The sequence below is a fragment of the Glandiceps talaboti genome, chromosome 11 (assembly GCF_964340395.1).
Source record: "Glandiceps talaboti chromosome 11, keGlaTala1.1, whole genome shotgun sequence".
NCBI lineage: Eukaryota > Metazoa > Hemichordata > Enteropneusta > Spengelidae > Glandiceps > Glandiceps talaboti.
In genome coordinates this window covers 23,270,614-23,292,346 of record NC_135559.1, presented here as the reverse complement: position 1 = coordinate 23,292,346, position 21,733 = coordinate 23,270,614, and the positions used below count along the sequence as shown (strand labels likewise).

Genomic DNA, 21,733 nt, shown 5'->3' with positions numbered 1-21,733 from the left:
ATCAGACATGGTATTATCAGACATGGTCTAATTCTGTATTATCAGACATGGTCTAATTCTGTATTATCAAACATTGTCTAATTCTGTATTATCAAACATGGTCTAATTCTATTTTATCAGACATTGTCTAATTCTATATTATCAGACATGGTCTAATTCTGTATTATCAGACATGGTCTAATTCTGTATTATCAGACATGGTCTAATTCTATCTTATCAGACAAAGGTCTAATTCTGTATTATCAGACTTGGTCTAATTCTGTATTATCAGACAAAGGTCTAATTCTGTATCATCAGACATGGTATAATTCTGTATTATCAGACATGGTCTAATTCTGTATTATCAGACTTGGTCTAATTCTGTATTATCAGACAAAGGTCTAATTCTGTATTATCAAACATTTGTCTAATTCTGTATTATCAGACACAGTCTTATTCTATATTATCAGATATGGTCTAATTCTGTATTATCAGATATGGTCTAATTCTATATTATCTAATTCTGTATTATCAGGCATGGTCTTTTTGCTATGAGTTGATTTCCTTTTGAGTATGACTTCTTAGTCTAGAGGCTAGCTTATGGCTTTGAGTATGACTTCTTAGTCTAGAGGCTAGCTTATGGCTTTGAGTATGGCTTCTTAGTCTAGAGGCTAACTATGGCTTTGAGTATGGCTTCTTAGTCTAGAGGCTAACTATGGCTTTGAGTATGGCTTCTTAGTCTAGAGGCTAACTATGGCTTTGAGTATGGCTTCTTAGTCTAGAGGCTAGCTATGGCTTTGAGTATGGCTTCTTAGTCTAGAGGCTAACTATGGCTTTGAGTATGGCTTCTTAGTCTAGAGGCTAACTATGGCTTTGAGTATGGCTTCTTAGTCTAGAGGCTAACTATGGCTTTGAGTATGACTTCTTAGTCTAGAGGCTAACTATGGCTTTGAGTATGGCTTCTTAGTCTAGAGGCTAACTATGGCTTTGAGTATGGCTTCTTAGTCTAGAGGCTAACTATGGCTTTGAGTATGGCTTCTTAGTCTAGAGGCTAACTATGGCTTTGAGTATGGCTTCTTAGTCTAGAGGCTAACTATGGCTTTGAGTATGGCTTCTTAGTCTAGAGGCTAACTATGGCTTTGAGTATGGCTTCTTAGTCTAGAGGCTAACTATGGTTTTGAGTATGGCTTCTTAGTCTAGAGGCTAGCTATGGTTTTGAGTATGGCTTCTTAGTCTAGAGGCTAGCTATGGTTTTGAGTATGGCTTCTTAGTCTTGAGGCTAGCTATGGTTTTGAGTATGGCTTCTTAGTCTAGAGGCTAACTATGGTTTTGAGTATGGCTTCTTAGTCTAGAGGCTAACTATGGCTTTGAGTATGGCTTCTTAGTCTAGAGGCTAACTATGGCTTTGAGTATGGCTTCTTAGTCTAGAGACTAGCTATGGCTTTGAGTATGGCTTCTTAGTCTAGAGGCTAACTATGGCTTTGAGTATGGCTTCTTAGTCTAGAGGCTAGCTATGGCTTTGAGTATGGCTTCTTAGTCTAGAGGCTAGCTATGGCTTTGAGTATGGCTTCTTAGTCTAGAGGCTAACTATGGCTTTGAGTATGGCTTTTTAGTCTAGAGGCTAGCTATGGCTTTGAGTATGGCTTCTTAGTCTAGAGGCTAGCTATGGCTTTGAGTATGGCTTCTTAGTCTAGAGGCTAACTATGGCTTTGAGTATGGCTTCTTAGTCTAGAGGCTAGCTATGGCTTTGAGTATGGCTTCTTAGTCTAGAGGCTAACTATGGCTTTGAGTATGGCTTCTTAGTCTAGAGGCTAACTATGGCTTTGAGTATGGCTTCTTAGTCTAGAGGCTAGCTATGGCTTTGAGTATGGCTTCTTAGTCTAGAGGCTAGCTATGGCTTTGAGTATGGCTTCTTAGTCTAGAGGCTAACTATGGCTTTGAGTATGGCTTCTTAGTCTAGAGGCTAACTATGGCTTTGAGTATGGCTTCTTAGTCTAGAGGCTAACTATGGCTTTGAGTATGGCTTCTTAGTCTAGAGGCTAACTATGGCTTTGAGTATGGCTTCTTAGTCTAGAGGCTAACTATGGTTTTGAGTATGGCTTCTTAGTCTAGAGGCTAACTATGGCTTTGAGTATGGCTTCTTAGTCTAGAGGCTAACTATGGCTTTGAGTATGGCTTCTTAGTCTAGAGGCTAACTATGGCTTTGAGTATGGCTTCTTAGTCTAGAGGCTAGCTTATGGCTATGAGTATGGCTTCTTAGTCTAGAGACTAGCTATGGCTTCGAGTATGGCTGCTTAGTCTAGAGGCTAGCTATGGCTTTTAGTATGGCTTCTTAGTCTAGAGGCTAACTATGGCTTTGAGTATGGCTTCTTAGTCTAGAGGCTAGCTTATGGCTATGAGTATGGCTTCTTAGTCTAGAGGCTAGCTATGGCTTTGAGTATGGCTTCTTAGTCTAGAGGCTAACTATGGCTTTGAGTATGGCTTCTTAGTCTAGAGGCTAGCTTATGGCTATGAGTATGGCTTCTTAGTCTAGAGGCTAGCTATGGCTTTGAGTATGGCTTCTTAGTCTAGAGACTAGCTATGGCTTTGAGTATGGCTTCTTAGTCTAGAGGCTAGCTATGGCTTCAAATGTCTTCTCACCTCTAGAAGATCTAGTTCAATAAGGTCCCCAGATGAAATTTCAAATTCAGATGAAGTCATCAACACAATGTCTTTGTTAATCAATAACAACATTTTGCCAAATAAGTCAATGTTTACTCTGTTTACGTCATTCTAACATTCATTGGAATGAACAACTTTTGGTTCATGATGTCTCATTGAGCTAGACAGGGTGAAGGGAGATGTGGAGATTTGAAGCCACATATAGCATCTAGACTAGTGTCTTATATGAAGACTAAAGTTGTTTGTTTCTCTAACAGAATCCAAAGAGCTTGGCGTACTTTCTTGAGAAACAAAGGTAACAAAGAAAAGCCAGTGTCATGTGATGATGAAGTAGAGGATGATGATGATGATGATGATGATGATGATGATGATGGTGAGAGTGCAGTAGAAACAACTGATGAAAGTTCACAGTCTGAAATGAGTGATACAGAAAGTACAGCACAGGATACACCATCCGTTACAATCTCTGCGAGTAACTCTTCAGATATGCTAAGTGTCAAGAGTAGGGAAGGTATGTATTATTCAACTATCAGACATATTATTGTCATGCTTACAATCAAATCTTGTATATGTACTGTCAAATCAGTGTGAATTGTAGAGTGTTGATGTACACATTAGGGACTGGTCAGTTTCTCCAGTCAGGGGGGGGGGGGATTTTGCTATCGGGTCGACAAAAAGTCAGTGACCCCCATCTGTAAAATCAAAAACAGGTTGACCCCCCATCACTTAATTCTAAAACATGATGCCCCCCCCCCCCCCCCATACCATATTCACATAACATGTATGTTTGATCGTGACTCAATGTGGACTGCTTGACTGTCTAACACATACTTTACAAGATCCTGGGATAGCGCTATCACATAATTATTAACTACACAGGGTAAATAGATTCAATAGTTTAATAGCATCTAGACCGTGAAAGATAGAGGGAAAGCTTGAGAAGGGAATGTGTACACCTCTCATGGGGTCCTAGGGGTTCTCCCCCCTAGAAGTCCTGGAGCTTTTTTAGCACAACTGAACTGAGGTAGCAACATGGTTGGATAGGCAACTGGATAGTCATTCAGCAAATGAACACCTATTGTTAGCATGGACTAGCATATGGATAAACATTTTTAAAAACTGTACAGTTGTGCTACAACTAGTAGTTCAATGCCATTGGCAGTATTTTATTCTTGAAACCCATTTTTAGGCTATTACGACACTTTCAGGCAATAATTTCCAAGCTTTACAAGACAGCACCATTAAGTATCACAAACTATTATTTATAACTTAGTACATACTTATATAGAGTTGAAATATGTTCTTAAACATTATAGTAAAGGTCAGCACATCTAATGGTAGTAACATTGGTAAGGGAGATTTGGAGTTTTAAGGGTCAGAAGTTGAAGTTGACAATTTTTTAGAATTGAAATGGTTGCATTTGGTGACCCTTTTAGGTCATCATAATGCTAAAATCATGAAATATTTAAGATGATATGTGTGAACTTTCTGTTTGCAATTTGCAGAAGTACAAATTACAATATCATTGCCTTTATATTTGTATAATTAGAATGAGACTGTTGTTATCAAATAATAATGGACATGTTTGTGTATGTCATCACTACATAATGTAATAATGGACATGTTTGTGTATGTCAACACTACATAATGTAATAATGGACATGTTTGTGTATGTCAACACTACATAATGTAATAATGGACATGTTTGTGTATGTCAACACTACATAATGTAATAATGGACATGTTTGTGTATGTCAACACTACATAATGTAATAATGGACATGTTTCTGTATGTCAACACTACATAATGTAATAATGGACATGTTTGTGTATGTCAACACTACATAATGTAATAATGGACATGTTTCTGTATGTCATCACTACATAATGTAATAATGGACATGTTTGTGTATGTCATCACTACATAATGTAATAATGGACATGTTTGTGTATGTCAACACTACATAATGTAATAATGGACATGTTTGTGTATGTCAACACTACATAATGTAATAATGGACATGTTTGTGTATGTCATCACTACATAATGTAATAATGGACATGTTTGTGTATGTCATCACTACATAATGTAATAATGGACATGTTTCTGTATGTCATCACTACATAATGTAATAATGGACATGTTTCTGTATGTCATCACTACATAATGTAATAATGGACATGTTTGTGTATGTCAACACTACATAATGTAATAATGGACATGTTTGTGTATGTCAACACTACATAATGTAATAATGGACATGTTTCTGTATGTCAACACTACATAATGTAATAATGGACATGTTTGTGTATGTCAACACTACATAATGTAATAATGGACATGTTTCTGTATGTCAACACTACATAATGTAATAATGGACATGTTTCTGTATGTCAACACTATAATGTAATAATGGACATGTTTCTGTATGTCAACACTACATAATGTAATAATGGACATGTTTGTGTATGTCATCACTACATAATGTAATAATGGACATGTTTGTGTATGTCATCACTACATAATGTAATAATGGACATGTTTCTGTATGTCATCACTACATAATGTAATAATGGACATGTTTCTGTATGTCATCACTACATAATGTAATAATGGACATGTTTCTGTATGTCATCACTACATAATGTAATAATGGACATGTTTGTGTATGTCATCACTACATAATGTAATAATGGACATGTTTGTGTATGTCAACACTACATAATGTAATAATGGACATGTTTCTGTATGTCAACACTACATAATGTAATAATGGACATGTTTGTGTATGTCATCACTACATAATGTAATAATGGACATGTTTGTGTATGTCATCACTACATGTGTAATAATGGACATGTTTCTGTATGTCATCACTACATAATGTAATAATGGACATGTTTGTGTATGTCAACACTACATAATGTAATAATGGACATGTTTGTGTATGTCAACACTACATAATGTAATAATGGACATATTTGTGTATGTCAACACTACATAATGTAATAATGGACATGTTTCTGTATGTCAACACTACATAATGTAATAATGGACATGTTTGTGTATGTCATCACTACATAATGTAATAATGGACATGTTTGTGTATGTCAACACTACATAATGTAATAATGGACATGTTTCTGTATGTCATCACTACATAATGTAATAATGGACATGTTTGTGTATGTCAACACTACATAATGTAATAATGGACATGTTTGTGTATGTCAACACTACATAATGTAATAATGGACATGTTTCTGTATGTCATCACTACATAATGTAATAATGGACATGTTTGTGTATGTCATCACTACATAATGTAATAATGGACATGTTTGTGTATGTCAACACTACATAATGTAATAATGGACATGTTTGTGTATGTCATCACTACATAATGTAATAATGGACATGTTTGTGTATGTCATCACTACATAATGTAATAATGGACATGTTTGTGTATGTCATCACTACATAATGTAATAATGGACATGTTTGTGTATGTCAACACTACATAATGTAATAATGGACATGTTTTTGGCATCTTTTATACAAATTTTACAGAGGACACAGAGACAGAGAGTTTAACGCAAACACTGAGTACAATGCATGACTTAGAAAGCAGTGTTGAACTTGATGATGCAGAATTTGCTAAATTACAACAAGCAATTGAAGACAAAAAGAATAAAAATATAAATAACCTGAGTCTTGCTGAGGAGTTTGCCAATATTCAGGTCAGCAATCCAGAAGAAGTGATCCAACAAGACTGTTTTAGTGAAAGTGAATGTGAAATGAAAGTCAGTGATGAAAAGGAGAATACAGCAAAGTCAAATGTTGCTGTCACAGAGATGCAAGGCAGGGAAGAATACACTGACAAGTATCTCAAGACGGAAACTAAAAAATGTTTTGAGAAATGCACACATGAAAATGATGAGATAGTGGACATAGAGAATAATAAAAGAGACATAGTCATTGAAAGGACTGGAGGAGAAACAAGGACAAATACTAAAAATGAAATGTGTGCTGAGAATTTGGAGAAACAGAAAGAGACAAAATCATCAAGCAGTACACCAGACGGTACATTTGATGTCTATAATCTGGAAGATACTACTCTTCCTGTAATGGATTGGGCCTCCCTAGAAGCTCACCTAGCTAATATTTCTAAAGAAGAACAAGCTGCTAGAGAGGTATGTAAGAATAAGATTCTTATTGTTACATTAGTATGAGACATACAATACATGTACACAATAATACACCCACACATTAGCACACACACACAGACAGACACACACACACACACACACACACACACACACACACACACACACACACAGAGTACATGAATACACAAACAGGTACATACAAACAGTACATACAATAGTACATATACACACATACACATAATGTACACATGACAAAAACTGTTTTAATTAGCACATCTGATGTGGACATTCATATAACATGTTATATAAACATAGTATAATGTTTGTCAGACTTGGTTGAGTGTTTTGATTTTGATGTATGTAATAGATAACCCCACCCCCACCCCCCAAGACTGAGGAGTTTCTGGTGTAGAATCAAACAAATACAAGATCTGAAGAAATTGGCTACATGATCTGAGGAAACCCTAGATGTTTTGTACAGACACAAATTAATGAGCCAGGACTGTTATATTGTATAAACTCTTTCCATCATTAAGTCCTACAGATACACCCTTCAACTTAAATTAATATTGTATCATCAGATGAAATGTTTGGCAGCTATTTTTCCTCTTTCTGTTTTTTGATCTGACACGTACTTATCAAATATTTCATATGGGAAAGGGTAGAAAATTACATGCTCAACGGCAAAGTCTAAAAATATTGGCCTTTTGAATTAGGTGAGTGCTGTCAGCATTGATTGCTTTGTTTGCACTTCTACACTAATCTAAGGAGTCTTTTTTACTTGGAAGAAAACAATGATAATACTCAATTGTGTTAAATTGAGGTATCTATGCTATAGTGCCATTTATGGTATTGATATACTTACATTACCTTGTATGTTTATAATCATATAGGTACAAAGGAATAACAGAGAAGAGATTTTGAGAAAGCTAGCCATGGCAGGAGAAGATGACGACATTGAAGGTGATATTTATGGTAAAGGAAAAGAAAAGCTGTCAAGTAGACTACAGAGTGGCATGAATTTACAAATTTGTTTTGTGAATGATTCCCTTAGTGATACTGAAGTCAATGAAGACAATGGAGAGCGCCCTCAACCATCCTCAGAGGGAAAGGATACCACTCATACTTCTCCAAAGGTAATAATAAAATCACATTTGAAGTCTTGATTTTATCTCATACAGTCCCCAATAACAGACAATTTCATTATCTCATAGAGTTACCAATAACAGACAATTTCATTATCTCATACAGTTACCAATAACAGACAATTTCATTATCTCATACAGTTACCAATAACAGACAATTTCATTATCTCATAGAGTTACCAATAACAGACAATTTCATTATCTCATACAGTTACCAATAACAGACAATTTCATTATCTCATACAGTTACCAATAACAGACAATTTCATTATCTCACAGTTACCAATAACAGACAATTTCATTATCTCACACAGTTACCAATAACAGACAATTGAATTATCTCACAGAGTTACCAATAACAGACAATTTCATTATCTCACACAGTTACCAATAACAGACAATTTCATTATCTCACACAGTTACCAATAACAGACAATTTCATTATCTCACACATTTACCAATAACAGACAATTACATTATCTCACACAGTTACCAATAACAGACAATTTCATTATCTCATAGAGTTACCAATAACAGACAATTTCATTATGTCATACAGTCCCCAATAACAGACAATTTCATTATCTCATACAGTTACCAATAACAGACAATTTCATTATCTCACACATTTACCAATAACAGACAATTTCATTATCTCACACAGTTACCAATAACAGACAATTTCATTATCTCATACAGTTACCAATAACAGACAATTTCATTATCTCATACAGTTACCAATAACAGACAATTTCATTATCTCATAGAGTTACCAATAACAGACAATTTCATTATCTCATACAGTCCCCAATAACAGACAATTTCATTATGTCATACAGTTACCAATAACAGACAATTTCATTATCTCACACATTTACCAATAACAGACAATTTCATTATCTCACACAGTTACCAATAACAGACAATTTCATTATCTCATAGAGTTACCAATAACAGACAATTTCATTATCTCACACAGTTACCAATAACAGACAATTTCATTATCTCATACAGTTACCAATAACAGACAATTTCATTATCTCATACAGTTACCAATAACAGACAATTTCATTATCTCACACAGTTACCAATAACAGACAATTTCATTATCTCATAGAGTTACCAATAACAGACAATTTCATTATCTCATAGAGTTACCAATAACAGACAATTTCATTATCTCACACAGTTACCAATAACAGACAATTTCATTATCTCACACAGTTACCAATAACAGACAATTTCATTATCTCATACAGTTACCAATAACAGACAATTTCATTATCTCATAGAGTTACCAATAACAGACAATTTCATTATCTCATACAGTTACCAATAACAGACAATTTCATTATCTCATACAGTTACCAATAACAGACAATTTCATTATCTCACACATTTACCAATAACAGACAATTTCATTATCTCACACAGTTACCAATAACAGACAATTTCATTATCTCATAGAGTTACCAATAACAGACAATTTCATTATCTCACACAGTTACCAATAACAGACAATTTCATTATCTCATACAGTTACCAATAACAGACAATTTCATTATCTCATACAGTTACCAATAACAGACAATTTCATTATCTCACACAGTTACCAATAACAGACAATTTCATTATCTCATAGAGTTACCAATAACAGACAATTTCATTATCTCATAGAGTTACCAATAACAGACAATTTCATTATCTCACACAGTTACCAATAACAGACAATTTCATTATCTCACACAGTTACCAATAACAGACAATTTCATTATCTCATACAGTTACCAATAACAGACAATTTCATTATCTCATACAGTTACCAATAACAGACAATTTCATTATCTCATACAGTCCCCAATAACAGACAATTTCATTATCTCATACAGTCCCCAATAACAGACAATCAGAAACAAGTCAAGGAACCCGAGGAGGAAGAAGACTTTTCCATGAAACAAGCAAGACTCCAGGAAGAAGCAAGACTTGCATTAGCACAGGCAAAACCAATGGCTAGAATGCAGATTGAAGTAGAAAAACAGCAACGGAAAAAATCGCCTGTAGCAGAGCTGGTGAGTCATTATCATGTAATGGTAGAGTCTCTAGTTTATCTAATCATATGAACTTTTCACCACCCAGTATAGCTGGAATGTATAAGACAACCACCAATTCTGTTATGTCATATGATAGAAATAAGACAACCACCAATTCTGTTATGTCATATGATAGAAATAAGACAACCACCAATTCTGTTGTCATATGCTAGATATAAGACAACCACCAAATTAAATGTTTTGAATGGTTGATATGTCACCGCCAAGTAAATTGTAACAATTTCAGAACATAATGTAAATGTAGTCACACCAGGGCTGGAAGTTAACTTCACTGAGTACTTGCCTAAAGAACTTCACTGAGTACTTGCCCTTTTGGGCAAGTGAACTATGATGTCCACTTGCCCAAATGGCAAACCAACTTTCATGATTATTTATTCTCTGACAGTTCATTACATTTAATTGTTCATCAGTGTTGGTCATCTTGAATTTCAATTCCTTGTACTCACGATTTACAGTGTCAAAGTCATTATTCATTAAGGGAATTGGAAAGTGTTGAATAAACTGTTGTAGTTCATCACTACCATGAACAATCAATTGATCTCTTTCATCTCTTGGCCACAGTGAAATATCAAACACTGTTGATGCTGAATGCAGAAATGGATTAAATCTCTGCTTTGTAAGTCACACATCAGTACACTGCACTGGTCTCAAGTTATGTATTCAGTAAGAACGTGTTCTGAAACCTAGGTCGGCTGTTCCTATACCCCCTCTGTGTTATGTCACATGTAATCCAAGCATGTACTTGCCAGGTTTTCCCAGAGGGGTGTAATTGTCATTCAGTTGAAAGTTGACACCCACAAGATTACAGTAATGAGACCTCATGTATCATCAAATGGCTACTGGACGATCTGATCAATAGAGTGGATTGAATCTTGGGATTTGTTTTCATTTTTTCATGCCTATGAAATTGAAAAGTCTAATGGCACTAAAGAAGAATTGAAACTGTTAGCTTTATTTTGACTGTATTATTCTGTAACCTTGGATTTGAAAGCTTGGTAGTTTGTCCCAACAGAAGATGACTACAAATTTTGCCATAGAGAATACATTCTAAGCCCATTTATGATATTGATTGTTTTGCAATAAAATATGAAACATTTTAGTTTGAAATGTAGTGATTTTGCAACATTTTAAGTCTTCTAGTGCATTGTGACAGCCCCTAGAATTATGTGAATGAATTAAACGTACATGTGTTAAAAACATGAAGAAAAAACTTGAGTGTGAAGGTTAACCAACCAATCAACTGACAAAGTAGACCGAGGCGGCCACAACTCCAAGGGAGGGTCGACCCAGGACGGCATCACTGCAAAATTCACCTGTAATTGCGAATGAGAAAAATTATGTTCAAGTGCAGGATAATAAAAAACCTCATATGTACCGCCAAGGGCACATGCAGAAGTGCCACAGTCGCTATTAGGCAACGCAGGCTGCAGAAAAGGTGTACCAGGTGTACCTGCAATATTCCTACGCAGAGAAATGTCACTACTACTATGCAAATCAAATAAAGAATCCCTAAAATGAAGCCTATCAATTACATACTGATTACAATCCGAAAAGTGGCAGTTGTGACTAACTAAGTCATTCGAAACTGGAAAGTCACAACTCATCATGAAGCCTACACTATCATGAGATTCCTGCATGGATGAGCAAACACTACTGTACAAACTGCTAAATGAAGCTGACTTCACAAAATTTTGATCAAAATTACAATCATCTGTCGTCTTAAGACAAGATTCTACAGTGGAATCTGGAAAACTGTGGGCAGTACAATCCACATTAAATGTTGAAAATTGAAAACTTGCATCATATTCAAAAACCCTGCTATCCGTACTGATTTCAGAAGAATCAGTGACTGCTAAATTAATGCTATCAGTGTTCATAGGCAAAGCAAAATGAGAACTAGAATCACATTCAAAAACCGTGCAATCAGTACTGTCTTCAAAAGAAAAATTGTCCATTAAATTACTATCAGTGTCCGTAGGCATAGCCAAATGAAAACGTGAATCGCATTCGAAAACCTTGTAATCAGTACTGTTCTGAAAAACACAATTGTCAACTGAATTACATAAATCAGTGTTCACAGAGCTAGTACATTGTCAGTCTTTATTTGAATTGATCTTCACATGTTGTTCTCTGTATTGTTTATCTTTGAAAGGACAGTCCGCGGCCGCATGTCTCTTTTCTTGACGACGTAAACGTAGACACGGTCCGCAGATATGTTTCTCTAGCTGCCCGTCAATAACATGATCTCTATTGTGCTGACAGCTATTTGACTGAAAAGCTGCGCAATACCTTGTACGACGTTCACCCTTTGTGGACGATGCGTGTGAAGAGTTTAGAGTGGGTGGATTACGCACAAACTTTGCGTGCAAATGTTCGAAATTGTCACCCCACTGCAGCTGGTTCTGCTCGAGGCATTGCAATACAACTGAATGAAATTTACGCACTCGTTCCCATGGATACAGCAATGCATCAGTCATTATGTCCTGCAAATGTCTCAGCCGTGACAGAGTATCCACACTACGAAGCGATGACTGAATAATTTCTAACTCCCCCACCACAAACTGGGGTATGGAGAGATCTTCATATTTTAAATCGTCCGCTTTCCCCGGCGTGGGATCTCGAACGAACTCATGCGGCCACGGAATATACACATTCACTCTATCTGTAGAACGACGAAGCGCTCCACTACGAATAGTCTTACCTTTCGATAACAACTGTCCGCGTCCGTCAACATCATGTGACTTGTTTTTCCCGCTTCTCCTGAACATCTTGCTACTATGTTCGTTTCGCGCCTTGTTCTTTGGCTGAAATGATGCACGTTTCTTCTTAGAGCTTGTCGTTGTATGCGAAAAACTTGAGTCCGAATCTGTCAATGTTGACGATGCCGGCGACGATACTTCCCCTTTGGACTTCCCGTACAATAAAGTGTTCATTGACCTTTCAATACGGCTTTCTCTCCTAAGGTCACCAAGGTTGTAACCCGTTTTCGCTGAATGTTCTTTCTGCGAGTTGCGTGCACGGGATGATCCCAATTGATTTGTTAAAAGGTTCAGTTGATCTGTTATAGCATCAATCTGCGTCTGCACGCCAGGCTTAGCAGTAGTTCTTGACTTACGGTTACGATGTTTCAGTTCCTTACCCTCCGTGTTAGCAGTAGAAGCAGTGCTGTCTTCGCTGGCCGTACTCTCCGGTTCCGTGTCCGTTGTTTTACTTTCACCATCCGCCATTCTGGCAACACAAAAACGTCCACTGAGCCCTTTGTGCCCTTGAATTGGTTCTCCGCAACCGGAACAATTTCTTAGTGACATAACAAGCCTGCTTCGCCCGACGTGCGTCCTTCAGAACTTCAATACACGTTGTTTACACTACAGACTCTGAACACAACTGCCTGGCACATGAGGCAAAAGACACGATATACCCATGCGCAAACATAAATGCATAACTTAGACTACAATAACGTACGCAGGCCCCCCACCAATCACTGACGAGTAATTACTCAAAATGATACATTTTAAACCAATGAATTAAACGTACATGTGTTGGGTGTCAATCGCCTCTCATTGTCACCACTATACCCTGGTGCAAAGGGGACAAACAACTTTGACAGTATGTCAAAATTGCAAATTTTAGATGAATAAATTAAGCAAGATGTCAATCATTCTGCTGAAACATTTTGATTGGTTTTCATCACTCTTTCCACAAAAGGAAACAGCAGTTTTCAAAGTGAATTCATAGTGTATTCTATAGCCCACAATATAATCAAGTTGATTCCTGTTGTTGGGATGCCTCACTAAGGAAGCAAAGTTTGTGTTCGAATCATGCCCACGAGATAATCCGACCTTATGTATAATAAAATGGCGGCTGGACTATCGATCGAGTCAATCAAATCTTGGGATTTGTTTTCATTTTTCCATGTGTACAAAAGGTATGATGGCACAAAAGAAGAATTGAAACTTTTAGCTTTATAAAGTTTATTTTTACATTATTTTGTAACCTTGGATTTGAACATTTGGCAGTTTATTCCAACAGGAGATGACTACAAATTTGACCATAGTGAATATATTTTAAGTGCATTTAGGATATCATTGTTTGCAATAAAATACGAAACATTTTAGTTTGAAATGTTGTGATTTTGCAACATTTTAAGTCTTCTGAGGTAGAGCCCTGCAGGCAAAGATCAATGAAAGGTTATATGAATTCATTTTTAGTGGCCTGAAAGCACAAGAAATGAGCGTGAACATTGTGTCATATGAGATATAATGACATGAAACATAATACATGAACAAACAAAAGTCTTGTATTATTCACCATGATAGCATTTACATCCTTCTTTTATAAACTCACACATTCACCGTTATCTCATCCAATTTAATTGAATGGGTAAAATGACCATAGTAGGAATGATATAGCAAACTCTTGTTAACATTCTACTCCAAGTTGTCTAAATGACCATAGTAGGACTGATATAGCAAACTCTTGTTAACATTCTACTCCAAGTTGTCTAAATGACCATAGTAGGATTGATATAGCAAACTCTTGTTAACATTCTACTCCAAGTTGTCTATTATGACCATAGTAGGATTGATATAGCAAACTCTTGTTAACATTCTACTCCAAGTTGTCTAAATGACCATAGTAGGATTGATATAGCAAACTCTTGTTAACATTCTATTCCAAGTTGTCTAAATGACCATAGTAGGATTGATATAGCAAACTCTTGTTAACATTCTATTCCAAGTTGTCTAAATGACCATAGTAGGATTGATATAGCAAACTCTTGTTAACATTCTATTCCAAGTTGTCTAAATGACCATAGTAGGATTGATATAGCAAACTCTTGTTAACATTCTATTTCAAGTTGTCTAAATGACCATAGTAGGATTGATATAGCAAACTCTTGTTAACATTCTATTCCAAGTTGTCTAAATGACCATCGTAGGATTGATATAGCAAACTCTTGTTAACATTCTATTCCAAGTTGTCTAAATGACCATAGTAGGAATGATATAGCAAACTCTTGTTAACATTCTATTTCAAGTTGTCTAAATGACCATAGTAGGATTGATATAGCAAACTCTTGTTAACATTCTATTCCAAGTTGTCTAAATGACCATAGTAGGATTGATATAGCAAACTCTTGTTAACATTCTACTCCAAGTTGTCTAAATGACCATAGTAGGATTGATATAGCAAACTCTTGTTAACATTCTACTCCAAGTTGTCTAAATGACCATAGTAGGATTGATATAGCAAACTCTTGTTAACATTCTATTCCAAGTTGTCTAAATGACCATAGTAGGATTGATATAGCAAACTCTTGTTAACATTCTATTTCAAGTTGTCTAAATGACCATAGTAGGATTGATATAGCAAACTCTTGTTAACATTCTATTCCAAGTTGTCTAAATGACCATAGTAGGATTGATATAGCAAACTCTTGTTAACATTCTACTCCAAGTTGTCTAAATGACCATAGTAGGATTGATATAGCAAACTCTTGTTAACATTCTACTCCAAGTTGTCTAAATGACCATAGTAGGATTGATATAGCAAACTCTTGTTAACATTCTATTCCAAGTTGTCTAAATGACCATAGTAGGATTGATATAGCAAACTCTTGTTAACATTCTATTCCAAGTTGTCTAAATGACCATAGTAGGATTGGTATAGCAAACTCTTGTTAACATTCTACTCCAAGTTGTCTAAATGACCATAGTAGGATTGATATAGCAAACTCTTGTTAACATTCTACTCCAAGTTGTCTAAATGACCATAGTAGGAATGATATAGCAAACTCTTGTTAACATTCTATTTCAAGTTATCTAAATGACCATAGTAGGATTGATATAGCAAACTCTTGTTAACATTCTATTCCAAGTTGTCTAAATGACCATAGTAGGATTGATATAGCAAACTCTTGTTAACATTCTATTTCAAGTTGTCTAAATGACCATAGTAGGATTGATATAGCAAACTCTTGTTAACATTCTACTCCAAGTTGTCTAAATGACCATAGTAGGATTGATATAGCAAACTCTTGTTAACATTCTACTCCAAGTTGTCTAAATGACCATAGTAGGAATGATATAGCAAACTCTTGTTAACATTCTATTTCAAGTTATCTAAATGACCATAGTAGGATTGATATAGCAAACTCTTGTTAACATTCTATTCCAAGTTGTCTAAATGACCATAGTAGGATTGATATAGCAAACTCTTGTTAACATTCTATTTCAAGTTGTCTAAATGACCATAGTAGGATTGATATAGCAAACTCTTGTTAACATTCTATTCCAAGTTGTCTAAATGACCATAGTAGGATTGATATAGCAAACTCTTGTTAACATTCTATTTCAAGTTATCTAAATGACCATAGTAGGATTGATATAGCAAACTCTTGTTAACATTCTATTCCAAGTTGTCTAAATGACCATAGTAGGAATGATATAGCAAACTCTTGTTAACATTCTATTCCAAGTTGTCTAAATGACCATAGTAGGAATGATATAGCAAACTCTTGTTAACATTCTATTCCAAGTTGTCTAAATGACCATAGTAGGATTGATATAGCAAACTCTTGTTAACATTCTATTCCAAGTTGTCTAAATGACCATAGTAGGATTGATATAGCAAACTCTTGTTAACATTCTACTCCAAGTTGTCTAAATGACCATAGTAGGATTGATATAGCAAACTCTTGTTAACATTCTATTCCAAGTTGTCTAAATGACCATAGTAGGATTGATATACAAAGTCTTCTTTCAATTGTTTACAGGCTGGAGCTGCTGGGTTGACAGAAATCACAGAAGGACTGAGTGGAAAAAGAATGCTACGTAAACAAACCCTGGTTACCATGACAGTGAGTCAAATTAAGACCATAGTCAATGATCTGACTTCACAGATTGAAAGTAAGTAATACTTTTACATTATTTAAACTGATGTAGGTAAATTAATAGAATAACATTTTGTTCAGTCTTAACTTGAAGACAATATACAGTATTGCTCAGTGTTATCTGACATCAGGATGATGAGGTGTTAGTGCCAGCCTAGTGTTAGCAATGAGCTAACCTGGTGTTAACATAGTGCCAGCCTAGTGTTAGCAATGAGCTAACCTGGTGTTAACATAGTGCCAGCCTAGTGTTAGCAATGAATTAACCTGGTGTTAACATAGTGCCAGCCTAGTGTTAGCAATGAGCTAACCTGGTGTTAACATAGTGCCAGCCTAGTGTTAGCAATGAGCTAACCTGGTGTTAACATAGTGCCAGCCTAGTGTTAGCAATGAGCTAACCTGGTGTTAACATAGTGCCAGCCTAGTGTTAGCAATGAGCTAACCTGGTGTTAACATAGTGCCAGCCTAGTGTTAACAATGAGCTAACCTGGTGTTAACATAGAGCTGATGCAGACATTCCATTCAATTCAAAATTCACTTCAATTTGATTCAATTAATTTCAATCCAAATCAATCCAATAGACTATATTTAAAGAGAGTTATCAAGTTGGGTGAAGCCAATCTTCCCCATGGACCTCTGTGTTGGGTGAAGCCAATCTTCCCCATGGACCTCTGTGTTGGGTGAAGCCAATCTTCCCCATGGACCTCTGTGTTGGGTGAAGCCAATCTTCCCCATGGACCTCTGTGTTGGGTGAAGCCAATCTTCCCCATGGACCTCTGTGTTGGGTGAAGCCAATCTTCCCCATGGACCTCTGTGTTGGGTGAAGCCAATCTTCCCCATGGACCTCTGTGTTGGGTGAAGCCAATCTTCCCCATGGACCTCTGTGTTGGGTGAAGCCAATCTTCCCCATGGACCTCTGTGCTGACTAGAAGGACTATAAGGACTATCTTGCTATAGGACTATGTATCTGTTGGTTTATCAGTCATCAGTCAATTCTCAGAGATACCTTAGCTATAATTTCAATTGGCTCTAGCCATAATTGTTGCCACTAATTTCAATTGGCTCTAGCCATAATTGTTGCCACTAATTTCAATTGGCTCTAGCCATAATTGTTGCCACTAATTTCAATTGGCTCTAGCCATAATTGTTGCCACTAATTTCAATTGGCTCTAGCCATAATTGTTGCCACTAATTTCAATTGGCTCTAGCCATAATTGTTGCCACTAATTTCAATTGGCTCTAGCCATAATTGTTGCCACTAATTTCAATTGGCTCTAGCCATAATTGTTGCCACTAATTTCAATTGGCTCTAGCCATAATTGTTGCCACTAATTTCAATTGGCTCTAGCCATAATTGTTGCCACTAATTTCAATTGGCTCTAGCCATAATTGTTGCCACTAATTTCAATTGGCTCTAGCCATAATTGTTGCCACTAATTTCAATTGGCTCTAGCCATAATTGTTGCCACTAATTTCAATTGGCTCTAGCCATAATTGTTGCCACTAATTTCAATTGGCTCTAGCCATAATTGTTGCCACTAATTTCAATTGGCTCTAGCCATAATTGTTGCCACTAATTTCAATTGGCTCTAGCCATAATTGTTGCCACTAATTTCAATTGGCTCTAGCCATAATTGTTGTCACTAATTTCAATTGGCTCTAGCCATAATTGTTGCCACTAATTTCAATTGGCTCTAGCCATAATTGTTGCCACTAATTTCAATTGGCTCTAGCCATAATTGTTGTCACTAATTTCAATTGGCTCTAGCCATAATTGTTGCCACTAATTTCATTTAAATCATGACACCATTGTCACATAGAAGTAAACTATGTGGGTGGGGGGTGGGGGGTGGGGGTGGGGGTGGGGTGGGGTGGGGAGGATTGTGTGTTCTATGGAGACTTGTATTTTGGCATAGTTAATATGTTGGCATGATGACAGTATGTGAATCCTTCTCAGTTTCAGTATGATTCGACAATTTACACAGAGTAACAAAACCCTTTGACACCAGAGTCCCAGTATTGCCAACTTGGAGTAATTTACATGTAATGAGTGCTTGTAATTATAAAGTTCTCTGTGTGACTGTATACTGTAAATAAACTGATCACTGTGAATTTGTTAACAGATCTGAATGAAGAACTAATGCAGCAATTAGTGATGCGTGATGACTTACAGATGGAACAAGACAGTAAACTAGTGGATATAGAAGATTTATCAAGGTGGATTAATATGAGTATGTATGACTGAATCTAATAGAAATCAAATTAAGTCTTGTGCCACTTTGTTGTCACCTGCCAAACTATACTTTGTACATGTACTATCTTACTACAAAAATTAACTGTTGAGTAGTTTGTAGCTAGAACTACATAACAAACCTGTCACCATAGATACATAATCCTGTTACCATAGATACAATTATCTACACAACCCTGTTACCACAGATACATTGTACACAACAGCCACTGATAACCCAGTATACAATATGGCAATATACCCGTTACCATCAAAACAACATCATAAACCAATATGTTGTTATGTATTTAACCAAATATGTTGATCATAGAGAAAATAATTAATACATACAACATTCTACTTCGGGTTATTATCAAGTCTAGCTTACAAGTTACGTAGATAATATATAACAAATACATCTCTTAACAAATTCATATCTAAATCTCATTGAACAGTTCTCTCAAGAATGTTAGGAAGGAGCACAAATGAATTTAGGAGTGGTAGCTAGTGTCAATGTGTGTGTGTGTGTGTGTGTGTGTGTGTGTGTGTGTGTGTGTGTGTGTGTGTGTGTGTGTGTACATATAGCATCTATTTAACCAAGGTGTGTTACTCCAAAACAATCCCCTAGCATCCATGATTATGTCCATTCCAACTGTGAACCGAGTTAATGTCCATTCCAACTAATTTCCTCTCTCAAAGCTAAATAACAAAACATTTCATTAGTTTCAGTAAAGGCAAATGTTTGACAAAGCCACAGGCTCTATTTTTTATTTTGCATAATTCCAAATAACAGATAAGAATGCTATTTCAATGATGCCCTGTCTGTCTGTCTGTCTCAATGTCTGTGTCTGTCTGTCTCAATGTCTGTGTCTGTCTGTCTCAATGTTTGTCTGTCTGTCAGCCAATATGTTTACTTGTCTGTCAGTTTGTCCACTAGCCATTCTGTTGTGTCTTCCATATAACTATAATGAAAGCAACTATAAATCTCTACTCAGCAACTAGACATTACTACTTAGCAACCAGCACCACTACTTAGCAACCAGACACTGTTGCTTACCAACCAGACACTACTGCTTAACAACTATACACTACTACTTACCAACCAGACACTACTACCCAGTAACTAGACACTACTACTTAGCAACTAGACTCTACTACTTAGCAACCAGACACTGTTGCTTACCAACCAGACACTACTGCTTAACAACTATACACTACTACTTACCAACCAGACACTACTACCCAGTAACTAGACACTACTACTTAGCAACTAGACACTACAGTAACTGCTTAACAACTATACACTACTACTTACCAACCAGACACTACTACTTAGCAACTAGACACTACTACTTAGCAACCAGACACTACTACCCAGTAACTAGACATTACTACTTAGCAACCAGACACTAATATTTAGCAACTAGACACTACTACTTAGCAACTAGACACTACTACTTAGCAACTAGACACTACTACTTAGCAACTAGACACTACTACTTAGCAACCAGATACTACTACCCAGTAACTAGACATTACTACTTAGCAACTATACACTAATACTTAGCAACTAGACACTAATACTTAGCAAACAGACACTAATACTTAGCAACTAGATACTACTACTTAGCAACTAGACACTAATACTTAGCAACCAGACACAATACTTAGCAGCTAGACACTACTACTTAGCAACCAGATACTACTACTAAACAACCAGATGCTACAGCTTAGCAACTAGACACTAATACTTAGCAACTAGACATTACTACTAAGCAGCCGGACACTGCTACTTATCAACTAGATACTACTACTTAGGAAGTTGACACTACTAGTTAGCAACTAGACATTACTACTTAGCAACTAGATACTAATTACTTAGCAACCAGATACTTGGACTTAGCAATGGACACTACTACTTAGCAGCAGTGATTGAGAGATATCCAAATATGATAAACAGTGATTGACAGATATCCAATTATGATGAACAGTGATTGACAGATATCCAATTATGATAAACAGTGATTGACAGATATCCGATTATGATGAACAGTGATTGACAGATATCCAATTATGATGAACAGTGATTGACAGATATCCAATTATGATAAACAGTGATTGACAGATATCCAATTATGATGAACAGTGATTGACAGATATCCAATTATGATAAACAGTGATTGACAGATATCCGATTATGATAGAGTGATTGACAGATATCCAATTATGATAAACAGTGATTGACAGATATCAAATTATGATAAACAGTGATTGACAGATATCCGATTATGATGAACAGTGATTGACAGATATCCGATTATGATGAACAGTGATTGACAGATATCCAATTACGATAAACAGTGATTGACAGATATCCAATTATGATAGAGTGATTGACAGATATCGAATTTACACTATAAAGAATAGTATTATATGAAAATAATTTGTTTAAATAGATCTGATAATGCATACATGATGTTGACATAACCATCCATATAATTGTTTAATAGCATATTAGTTATGTTTTAGTGCCAATGGCACAACTTTA

General features: G+C 36.0%; 1 protein-coding gene across 1 annotated transcript in view; it reads left to right on the top strand.

Moving 5' to 3' along the window:
- The window catches only part of LOC144442439 (uncharacterized), a 100,917-nt gene that overhangs the window by 57,631 nt on the left and 21,553 nt on the right, over positions 1 to 21,733 (top strand). Inside the window, exons 7-12 of the mRNA XM_078131791.1 lie at positions 2,898 to 3,151; positions 6,212 to 6,834; positions 7,704 to 7,946; positions 9,845 to 10,024; positions 16,842 to 16,974; positions 19,079 to 19,186. Of these exons, the coding sequence (XP_077987917.1) occupies positions 2,898 to 3,151; positions 6,212 to 6,834; positions 7,704 to 7,946; positions 9,845 to 10,024; positions 16,842 to 16,974; positions 19,079 to 19,186 (1,541 nt within the window). The remainder of the gene's footprint in view (positions 1 to 2,897; positions 3,152 to 6,211; positions 6,835 to 7,703; positions 7,947 to 9,844; positions 10,025 to 16,841; positions 16,975 to 19,078; positions 19,187 to 21,733) is intronic.